The following is an 11475-nucleotide window of genomic DNA, read 5'->3' on the forward strand; positions in this document are numbered from 1 at the left end:
GGATCCTGGCGGGGCTCTGGGGAGCGCCGTCCGGGCCCAGCCGCCCAGCAGTAGCTGCTGAAGGGAAGATACGGTCATAGCTTAGCTTCAGCCGCCTGGGCTGAACCGTATCTACTAATGAAAATACATTGGTTCACGAGGGGAAATGGTGCTGGGTGCAAGTCTGAGCAGGGAGAGGAGCGGGTGGAGTGCAGCCCTGCAGAAAGGGACCAGAGAGACCCGGGTGCTGGTCAGCAGCATCTCGGCTGCAGCAAGCGTGTGCCTTGGCATCCAGAGGGCAAACCCCGTTCAGGCGGGAGCAGAATGGGAGGGCACAGAATCCCATCCTGGGGCAGTTACACACAGCAGAACCAGATGTTCGTGAGAGGGGATGGTCCCAATATAGGTCTTCTCCCTGGATTCCAGGGTCAGGACACCAGCAAATGGCTCCAAGCTGCATCTAGAGAGGCTCAGACTGGACAAGAGGGAGCATTTCCTTACTGATAGGGTCACACCTACCCCAGGCTTCCTGCAGAGGAGGTCAGTGCCCCAGGCCCATCTGTGTTTGAGGAGTTTGGACAATGTCCAGCATGCTGTGACATAGGCCAGCCCTGATGGGGTTGAGCAGTGGAACCAGGGAATCTGTGTAGGTCCCTTCCAGCTGGCTGTTCTGTATTCTGTATTCTATTCCTGCCTAAACTTCAGATGTAAAAAAGGATTGAGTGTTGAGTTCATTGATTGTAATTCCTCCTAGAAACAGGGAGCTTCTGTAGTGCAAAGAGTCTAATTCCTGTGAAAGTTCAGAGTAGTTTTATTAAAATCTAATACCTCTGTGACATTTTAAACTAAGAACCCTTTTTAACAAGACGGAAAACACTTATGTTCCCCAAATTCCATTTTTTTGTGGAACGTGGAGCAGTACCTGTGGTTCCTGCAGTGTTGTGGACTGTGCTGCTTTCCTCCCAGAGGTGAATCTGGCTCTGGAATTGTGCCCATGTCCCTGGTTGCTTTCCTTACCAGCGCACAGGTGAGGCTTTACAGGGTATCTTGTCCCATGGCTGAAGCACAGGGCAAGGCCTCACAGCATGAGAGCAGGAGTGGTCACAGGACTGATGGGGTCTCCCAGCCTGTGCTCGCCTGGCTCCCTTCTGGTTGCTCTCCCTGACAAACCAACCCCTCTCTTTCTGCTGTTCTGCAGTAACACTCCATTTCCTTCTTGAAGGCAGCATGCATGCATAACTTACTTTTCTTGGGTTGTCCGAATATCTTGAGAATTATCTGCTGTGCCTCCTAGGAATAAAAACTTCCTAATGGAGCAGGATTGCAGCACCGCATTAGCAGGTCAGGTTTAGCCTCCTGAAGCTGGCTAGTGGTGAACCTGAAACTGAGAGCTTTGTGCCTCCTGTCCCTGGAAGCTACATGGATGACATATAACATAACTGTAGGAAAAGTTGTGCTCTGCTGCAGCAGAATCGTTATTTTCAACCCAGTGTTATGGTGTTTGGCTTGGCAAGCTCATGTGGGTAGGAGAGGCTCAACCCTTCCTAGATGGGGATGTCCTGTGTATGATAGCTGTCTATTGACCAAGTTTCTTCATGTACCTTTTCTGGGGAGGAAAGCACTGTGTGACTGTGTAAGCCAAAACTTTATGAGAAGTATTTTGTTGACATCTTTGTAGTATACTTTAGTAAGAAGGAATCTGTGTCATGCTGTCAGTGTGGGCACAAGCAGGTCCCCTTTTGGGGGCATGTGTGAGTGTGTCTGTCAAGGTGAAGAGGGCAAAGGCCCGACAGGCCTGGGTGGGTCTGGCTGCTTCTTCTGTAGGCTCATCACGGGGTACATCCTGGGGTGGTGCTGTTCTCATCAAGTGCTGCTGCGCTCTCCAGCGCAAGAGACTTTACAAGAACGTGAAGCCTGGCACTGAGAGCAGAAGAGGGAGAAAATGGGAGAATGAGCACTGGTCTCTGCTTAAATACCTTTGCCCTTTCCCAGAGAATATGCCAGGCTGCTCAAGAGCAGTGGGGGAACCTTGTGCTGTTCTTGCAGCCCTGCTCGTGTCCTGTCTGTCGTCTGGAAACTCATCCCAGTGCTGATCATGCTGTCCTGCGCTGATGGCAGGCACAGGGGTTGTGCATCTGTTCCACAGATTCTGAAGTGTTGAGGAGGATTTTTAGGGTGGCTGAAGGTGACGTTTCAGTTCCTGATAGCCATCAGTGACTTTGTGGCTGATCGTTGTTCTGTGGCTGATGTATTAGTAACTCATTTGCAACTCAGCTGCTGGACTTTCCCCTGCTGCACTTTCCATGTTCTGCCCCACTTCAGTGACTGCTGAGATCAAGAGGTTCGTTTCTGCCTTATCTCTGGGCACACGCCTCATGTGTCAGTATGGCTGGGCATGCAGCAGTTGCCATGTTGAATAATTCTTGTTTTTCTGTCTGGGATTTTTCACTGTCAGGTAGCTAGATGAGAGCTGCAGCCCTTCACAGCTGCCCTTACAATGGCGTGCAGACTACGACAGGGTGGTGGATGGAGTTCTGTGTGGCTCTCGGTGTCAGGTCAGGAGCAGAACTCAGGGAGCAGAGTTTGAGACGGTATGCACCTGTGCATGTGAGTCCCATCTTGCTGTTCTTCACTGGATACTGGAAGTTCAAAAAATTAATTCAGGTAGCACACTGCCGTTAGTTTGGTTCTCTTTTTTCTATGGAAGGTCTGTCTGTCATTTGGACTGGCACTTCCCAGCTGTTGATGGCTGGAGTTACAGTTGGATTTCAGTGCTCAGGCTTACAGATGCTCTCAATCTATGCTGTAACTATCCAGTGTTAAGAAAAGAGCTGTGATTCATGAGGACCTGAACTCAGAGAGACGGGAAATGAAACCCTGAGTCTGCTGCATCTTTATCTCTTTGTTGTCATCTCACTTCTGGGGGGAGTCTCAGTTGCTTGAATAATTTTTCATCTGAAGGCAGTTGGTGACTTTTCTACTTCTGGATTTACATTTCTTCAAGGGGACAGAGTGCAGGATTCTTGGAGAAAAAATGCTAACAGACTGAGTGGATTCTGGGATGCTGGAGTCTGGTTTTCTCAGCCTCTGTTGTGACTGGAAAGAAACTTGCTGAGGTAGTAAAAGATAAGCACCAGTCCTCCAAGCAAGCTGGTGCTTAGAGGGCTGCCAGCTCCCTGACAGGCTTTGACAATGGATCTGGTTTTTTTCCAGTTGGTGGAGGAAACTAATCACATGCTGTAATTTTTATAGTGTTCCTTGACCATAGGGAAGGCATTAAGAAGAAGGGAGTATATGAGGTCTTTTAACATTTTTATTGATTCATGCGGGGGCTTCCTGATAAATGAACCCTTGGGATGTGCCAGAATCAGCTGAGGGGCACTTCAGGGTGCAGAGGGGACTGAGCTTTTGTCACAGCCCTGTTCTGTCCTTGCTCACAGGCTGTGACGGACAGCTGGCACTCACTCCTTGCAGCAGTGGCTGGAGCAGGAGTGGCTGGCTGCTGCTCTCCCAGCGTTCCTGGGAGGCTGGAGGTGGTGGTCACACTCTGGCTGCCTGCAACCGAGGGATGGAGTTCTCTCTGCATTCCTTACAGAACTGTTCTAAAAATACTGTGGTCTGTGCAGCAGCACCAAAGCCTTCCCTTGTCAGCCCTCTGTCTTGGGAAGCCCAGGCAGCGATCGTGGTGTCCTGACAGCTGCCACAGGTTTGGTGGAGCTTAGGCTTGGGAAGAAGCTTCCTGCTGGGCCAGGAGAGGGGGGAGGCCATTTGCTGGCTCTGACTCCAGAACCTGCCTGTAGGGAGGCTGCGTGGCAAATTGTGATGGACAGAGGCACAGCCAGACATAGGTTAGCTGTGGAAGCATGGTGATTTTCAAGAATCCCATGGTACCATGGATGACAGGCATAGCTGTATCCTGTTTCTCTTTATCAGTGCTCAGGAAAAATCCCATTTCAGGTGTCTAGTACCTGTCTCCCAGGCCCTCTGTCTCTGCAAAATCTGACCCCAAGACCTCTTGTCCCAACTTTCTGGCTATTCTGGCATGAAGTTTGCTTGCAGATATGTGTGCTTGCCTGTGCACATACATTGAGATTGAGAAGCACATTGGCACAGAAAATAGTTTGAAAAATAGTTTAACAAAAAGACAGTACAGGTGATGGTGACCAGGCTCAGGGCTTGGCTTGAGACTCATCTTGATCATTCTTTTTCCACACTTTCGGAACTTCCCTCAAACATCCCATGAATAGTGTACCCAAATATTCTTATTCCATCTCAAAATTACCCATAATCTCACCTTGAAGCCATTTTTACTTCTGACATCTTAAGGCAGTCAACTTTGCAATTTATATATGTGTCAAGATCAGGTATTCATAGTCCTCTTTAAAATACGATGTTTGCTCACTTCATTGCCTGCTTTCTCCAGTATTACCAGAAAACATTAAATAATCACTTTTCATTAGTGTTTCATGTGGCTTCAGGGATTGTTTCCAAGACTGGTACTTCCACAGTATACCAATTTTTATGGCATTTTCTGTTCAGTGTACTGATCTTTCAACCCCTCTTGTGTGATTGATGTTATTCAGAGTTGCCTGCAGTGATTTGAAGATCTCTCTGCCAAGTGAAAGTATCACTGAAGAACAGGATGGGCTATAGCAGACTGGGAGTAGCTTCCATGGAGTTTATCCTGTCTGGTTTTCCCTCTCTCCTTGGAGTTTTCACACTGCTGGCACTCATCTGAACTTACTGCCCCAGTGCAGTTACCAGAACTTTCCTGATGAACTTCTGTCTGAATGGGCTTATTTACAGATATTGGGTTTTCTTCCACACTTGCTTATTTATTTTGCTGTGCTGTTTCTGTTTCCCTTTGGGAGTTAGGGGTGAAGAATCATTGCCTCTTCCTCCTTCTATAGACCAGTTCGGTATGACTGAGCTCTGAGACTCCACTGGATTGCTTGTTTGTTTTGAAGCACCAAGTGAGACTGAGCGCTTGTCCCTTTGGTCTTGCATTAGGCAATTTGTATGCATTTCTGGTATCCATTAAATAGGGGGAATGTTGCCTGTCTCCCTGTGGGATACTCGGCACTGGTGGGGCTGCACCTCAAGTCCTGGGGTCAGTTCTGGGCCCCTCCCAACAAGAGAGACATTGAGGGACTGGAGCATGTCCAGGGAAGAGAACAGAGCCGGGGAAGAGGCTGGAGCCCCAGGAGCGGCTGAGAGAGCTGGGGGTGGTTTCAGCCTGGAGAAAAGAGGGCTCAGGGGAATCTTATCACTCTCTACATCTCCCCAACAGGAGGCTGCAGCCAGGTGAGGGTTGGACTCTGCTTCCAGGAAACAAGGGACAGGACAAGTAGAAATGGCCTCAAGGTGGGCCAGGGGAGGTTCAGGTTGGGTATTAGGGAAAATTCCTTCCCTGAAAGATTTGTCCAGCCTTCAAACAGGCTGGCCAGGGCAGGGGTGGAGTCCCCATCCCTGGAGGTATTTAAAAGCTGTATGGATGTGGCACTTTGCGACATGGGTTAGTGGTGGCCTTGGTAGTGCTGGGGGAATGGCTGGACTCAATCTGAGAGCGCTTTTCCAATCTCAGTGACTGTATCCTGAGAAGTGCTGCTTCTGTTCAAAGGACTTTAACTCCTGTCATACTTTTGTGTTTTTGTAAACTGCTGATATACTGCCTGGGGAGTTACCTGGCGGGAATTTGTACTTAGGTCTGTCCTGCAGTGTGTTGTTTAGCCAGAACTGTCAGAGTGCTTTTGGAGAGGCTTAATAGCCACTGGGTGACAGCCTGTAGAATGGTGGTGTGACACCATGCAGTGGTTCAAAACTTGCCCCTTTTCCTGCAGAGCAGATGCAGGAGGGGCCTGGGCTCCGTGCAGGGTGTCCTGGCTCCCAGCGGGGCTCAGCTGTGCGGGTCAGCACAGAGCAGGACCCACGAGAAGTGACAGAGACACGTCCTGTCAGTGCCTAAAGGATGTGTCAGCTTTTGGCTCGGGTCTCAGCACAGCATCTCCTGAACAGGTGCAGTGAAGTTACGAGCGAGGGAGAGCTTCAACACATGGAGGACTTTTAACCCTGTCTTTAAATGGTCCGGACGTGTCCATTGGGTTAACAACTAACTTCTTGCTAATGTGTTTGATCTTGTTACTTGTTGCAGCGTGTCTGGAAAAACCAATTATTATATTGCTGATGGTCAGATTGTCTTTTCCTTACAGTAAAGTTGCTGCATGAGGTGGTCTGTACAGCCATGGTAATAATCAATACCTTCCTTTCCTTGCCACTGTTAAATTACGCTGGCTGTTTTAATTTTCTTGTTGAATTAAAGCCTTTCAGGCATTTTACTACCATGACTACAATTGTCAAGGCCAATGTGCCAGTTTAATTAAAACATGAAGTAGGATTGTTTCTTTCTTTGTTGGATTTCTTTTCCCTTTGCCTGCAGTAGACCTGGCATTCCTTATTGTGTTACATTCCGGATTAGCCTCAGATCCCAGAGAGCCCTTTTTGTTCAGTTTCTGTTGGTAAATTTGCTGCTTTTTGTTTCCCCACAGCTCAAGGAGAAGCTGAGCTCCTCATGGCCCAGCTGCTGGCTCTGGTGGTCTCTTATCTCTAGTCCCAGCTGTTTGCCAGGTGATTGGGCAGAGCTTTCACATTTCTCTGGCCTAAACAAGTGGTCAGGGAAACTGGTTAATGTATTCATGCTACTCTGAACCAGACCTGGGGCTTCTTGTGAGGGTCTGGCCTGGTGTGCTGCCACTCCTCAGCTCTTTTTCAATGTGCAGGTCTATTCTGTGCTGATATCCTAGTTGTTGTGGACTTTTCCCCAGTTTTTATACCCTTATTTTCTACACTTTAAATCATTGCTGTCACTTGTGATTCAGGCTGTATTTATTTTTTGTTTAATTGACAGATCATGTGAGCTACGGAATGTCTCTCCAAAAGTCTGTGTTCTTTCAGCAACAGATACACAGATGTTTGAGAGCTATAGAAAAAATACGTGTTGGACAATGGAATAACCGTCCAGAGGGAAATTTAACTTCCAAACTGTTTTTCCCTTAGAGCTGTTGTATCAGTCCACCCATACTCCTTTAAGTAATTCACTTGAAATTCTTCTTGAGTTTCCTTGCCTCCTGTTTACATGGACTCAGAGCTGTGTTGGTACTTTTGTAGTCTGGAACTGCTTCCTCTGCTGTGCTGCAGAAATTCAGGCTAAGCTGGGCTCACGTCACTTCCTCCCTCAGAGTGTAAAAGCTGCCTAGTCTGGGGCTGTCTGGGACAAACACCAGAGTAATACATTATCTCAATGCTTTCATGAGGGTTTAGGATTCTGCTTTGCCGAGCATGGAGAGGGATGTGGGATAGGGATTTGGCAAGCAGGAGGAATCTGCTGTTGCCTTTCAGTTGTCTGTCTGCATTTTTCCCCTTTTATTCTTCTCCCCAAGTGTAGAATCTCCTGAGAAACAGAATTGCCATCGGTGATGTCAGCTGGGTTTTGTGTCTTGAGTCATATCTGGTGCTCTGGAATATTGCCTATGAGTCATGGAAATCATTTACGCTTGAGGAGCTTGGCCAGGACTGGGAGATGTGACAAGTCCACAGCCCCAGCTGCATTATTGGGGCAGATTTTGAGTAGTTGCTAGTACTTGAGGACTTACTCAATCCAGTAAAGCTGGAGGCCTTTCAAGAGAGGGCCTTTAACTGTTGGACTCCGTGATTTAGATGTCTTTTCCAACCTTGATGTTTCTGTGTACAGGCAGCAAGTGGGACAGAGGAAGAGAATCCAAAGGGATGAAGGGATACAAGGGCACTGAGTGTCGGTGTGGTGGCTGTTATCTTGTCCTTGCACTGCTTACACACACCTGCCTTTCTGCTGCCTCGGGCTTCTTCAAACTTCCCTGAAGTTAAAGCCTTTTGCCATTCAGCTTTAGTAATTGTACTGGGCAATTTTATGCTGCTGTCATCCCTAAGATATTGCTTATTCTCAAATTTGAAGGAATAAATGTTCTATCCTTAATTATTTTTATTCCTTCAGCTTCCTTTAATGATGAAACATAACGGCCCTGGCCTGTTGGTATCAGTATGCGTGTATATACATATATATATATATACATATATATATAATATCAAGTTTTTGAGATGAATGTGAACATCTTCCTAAACCAAATCTCAGTCCTTTCACCCCTCAGTTATGTAGGCGGCTCAAGTAGAAGGAAGTGGGGTGGTTCATACTCAGCTGTCACCTCCTGTGATGGTTTTCCATAGGTAACCTCTGTAGCTCAGGCTCTTCTTATGTAATTATGGCCTGTATCCCTTATTCCTGCCTGTGCCACACCTTGCAGTTGCTTGTGTCATACTCATTTACTGCTCAGTTGCCAGAGAAGTCTGTATCATGGTTTTGCTGTGCTTGGCGTCATTTGTCACTGCAGTGTGTCGCCTGCAGTGTCAGGGTATTGAATGTCATCGGGCCTGTTCACATTCCCTTGGGAGATCATAAGGAGTCCCACCTGTACTGGTGGCCTGTCACTCTGTATTGTCAGGCTGCTGAAGGAGTAGAATGGGATAGAGTTGTTCGGCTGGAATGATGAAATTGGGTAAATTTGATCATGTGAATGCTGCAAATACATCTTTGAATGCTGCTACATATCTGAAGAAAAACAGTGTTATGGAAAACTTTGCTGCTGGGAGCAGGGTTCACCTCTGATCTCTGCAGGTCTTTCAGCCTTATGTCCTCCCACAGCCCTTGCCATTCTCATGCCAGGCTCTAAACTCTCAATTCCCTCCCCTTACCTTGCTGCTTTCTAAGTGTTCATCTGTGTCTTTAATATTTGGTGTGGATGTACTTGTGCTGGGTCAATGTTTACAATTATTAACTAAAGAAATTACTGTAGTGATTTCTCTTGTGTTGGTTCCCACCTCTGAACCTGCAGCTTTCCCCTTATTCCTGTCTGCTTTGATTGAGTTTCAGGTATCATCACCTTTCAGAGGATTCCTCCACAAAGTTGGATCTGAGTTCTTGAGACATTTCTCTATCCCTTTGGTATGGTTGGAGTGGGTTTTTTGTGTTGGAATGAACTACAGGTATCCTAAACCATGAAAATCTAATATATTGTTGGCAGAAGGCGGCTTTGCTAAAACACAGTGTTTGTGCACAAGAGGTTTTCCCACTGGTATGCTCAGGACTTGCTGCTCACATGGCCTACAGTGACTCATGTTTTGGGTATGCCCTGCTCCAAGATACGTGTGCAAATCCTGTCCTGGAATTCTCATTTAATTAAAAGCTAATGAGCAGAGTTCATAATTCTCCTATGAGTGCTGCGTGGCAATGATCTGGTCTTGCTGGCTTAGAGCTCACAGGTCTCTCCACCCTTCCCTCCAGGTGAACCAGCGCAATGTCCCGGGGATTGACAGTGCCTACCTGGCCATGGATACGGAGGAAGGTGTGGAAGTTGTTTGGAATGAAGTTCAGTTTTCTGAGCGGAAGAACTTTAAGCTTCAAGAAGTAAGTTGATGTATTTCCCATCAGGATGTGAGAAACATACCTTGCCCTAGGGTGGGATTATGGATACTGGGGATTTTTTGTGTGGACTATTGGCTGGGTTTGGAGTGCTGTGATGTCCAAATGTAGCAAATTTGGCTTAAGCCTGGCCTGTACAGGAAATGTACTGGAAAGCTGTTGTGCTATTTCCATGAGCTCTTGTATTCATTTAGACGTGGCAATCAAACCTCACTCCGCTGAGATGCGGTGCAGAAGGAAATGGAATGCTGCCTGTTCTTAGCATAGGGGCTTGACATACATGTTGGTGTTTGAGGGGACCAAGACCCAAGAAGAAAGAAGGATATAGGTTGGTGTGGTCTCTGATGTGACGTGTCTTTGTCTTTCTGATGTTAAGGAAAAAGTTAAAGCAGTGTTTGACAACTTAATTCAGCTGGATCATCTCAACATTGTGAAGTTCCACAAATACTGGGCTGATGTGAAAGAGAACAAGGCCAGGGTAAGTGCAGCCATCAGGCTGTTGGGTTCTCATTTTGTGTTGTTAGGTAATTGGCAAGGTGGAGGGTAATGTGTCCTACTGCCCCGCAGGTGATCTTCATCACTGAGTACATGTCTTCAGGGAGCTTGAAACAGTTCTTGAAGAAGACAAAGAAAAACCACAAAACTATGAATGAAAAGGTAACTCTTTTTTCCTGTATGACCATATTCCTTTAGAGCCATCAGCCCCTGGAAAGCCCTTTCAGCAGAGGATCCCAGTGAGAACTGGTGATAACACATTGCTGCAGTTCCCCCGTGTCCCTGTAACCTAGTTCAGCTGCAGGTTCTCTGGGACAGCAGTTCTGTGCTGGTTGCTTTACTGCCAGTAGCTCTGCAGCTTCTAAGGTGTGGTGTGACAAGCATGTCCCTTTCCAGGGGCCCTCACAGTAAAGGAGGAAGGTGCCTGTGCATGGGAGACTCTGAAGGACAGGTGTTTTTCTGCACCCATGGGAATATGTAGAAACAAGCTGACCATAAGAGTACTGATTCTTTACACCTGCACTGAGTAAAAGCTGGAGTGTGTATTTCTTCCTACGAGTGGGTTGTGAATCACAGAACTACAGATTAGCTCCTTGTGGATGATTTTTATCCTTTTCCTCTTGTGTCTGCAGGCTTGGAAGCGATGGTGTACCCAGATCCTCTCTGCTCTCAGGTATGTGGGGTACTGACCTTGAGATCCCAGCAATCGGGACTGATGTGCCAGTGAGTGTGGCAGTTAAGTATTAGGGAGCTCTCCAGAGTATCCAGCTTTATAACCCAGGTTTCACCATGGTTAGGAGCATCTTGCAAAGATGACTGGGAAATCAAGTTCCATGTGAGAGGACTGAGAAAAACTTCTGTAGTGTTGGCAGGCTGCAGCCCTTTTGCAGGCAGTGGATTCATGGATATTGAGGCATGGTGTTGTTAGATGTGTGTGTACATTTCTTGATGATGCAGATCTTCTGCAGCCATCTTAGCTCAATACAGCTTAGTAGAATGTGTTTTGGGTTTTAAAAACTCTGTTCCACCTGAGCTAGAGTTGATGAGTAGCTAATTAGAACCTTAGAAAAACAATAGCCTGGGTGACAGAGCATGGCTTTCACTCCATAGAGAAAACTGGTGTCATTTGGCCAAATTACAGCTGTTGGTGAATAGCTGGGGTTCTGATAAGCTTCTGGGAGCTGACTGTCCTCATTTGTGCTAGCTGCTAACATAAACCTAAGGCAGAGTGAGATGCAAAAACAGAGTGTACCTGGGACCCAGCACTGAAAAGCTGTATTTGTTTCTGCTGGCAAACGTGCCCAGTTGTGTGTTTATAGCACTAAGTGCCTCTTTGGTCCCCTCTGTGTAGGGACAGAGTAAGGCTCTGATATTTTTGGTATGAAGTTGTAACCCTTTTAGAATCCATTCAGCAGTACTGGCTTGGATGAAATTGTGTCTTTACCTGTGGTACCCTGAGTTTCTTGGGAACTGATCAGAGAAAGCTTTCTGTT

General features: G+C 47.0%; 2 protein-coding genes across 3 annotated transcripts in view; one reads left to right on the forward strand and one right to left on the reverse strand.

The window, feature by feature from the left end:
- PPM1G (protein phosphatase, Mg2+/Mn2+ dependent 1G) overlaps positions 1-5924 on the reverse strand; it is a 24414-nt gene extending 18490 nt beyond the window's left edge. Inside the window, exons 1-2 of the mRNA XM_008633237.2 lie at positions 5920-5924; positions 4247-4250 (exon numbers count right to left, since the gene is read on the reverse strand). Coding sequence (XP_008631459.2) covers positions 4247-4250 — 4 coding nt within the window. The 5' untranslated portion in view covers positions 5920-5924. The remainder of the gene's footprint in view (positions 1-4246; positions 4251-5919) is intronic.
- A 3356-nt stretch (positions 5925-9280) lies between these two features.
- Positions 9281-11475, forward strand: part of NRBP1 (nuclear receptor binding protein 1) — a 21849-nt gene continuing 19654 nt past the window's right edge. For both annotated transcript variants that reach the window (XM_017733689.1, XM_017733690.1), the window contains exons 1-4: positions 9281-9472; positions 9864-9965; positions 10055-10144; positions 10615-10655. In XM_017733689.1, coding sequence (XP_017589178.1) covers positions 9296-9472; positions 9864-9965; positions 10055-10144; positions 10615-10655 — 410 coding nt within the window. In that variant the 5' untranslated portion in view covers positions 9281-9295. The remainder of the gene's footprint in view (positions 9473-9863; positions 9966-10054; positions 10145-10614; positions 10656-11475) is intronic.

Source organism: Corvus brachyrhynchos, unplaced genomic scaffold (genome assembly GCF_000691975.1).
Source record: "Corvus brachyrhynchos isolate BGI_N302 unplaced genomic scaffold, ASM69197v1 scaffold25, whole genome shotgun sequence".
Lineage (NCBI taxonomy): Eukaryota > Metazoa > Chordata > Aves > Passeriformes > Corvidae > Corvus > Corvus brachyrhynchos.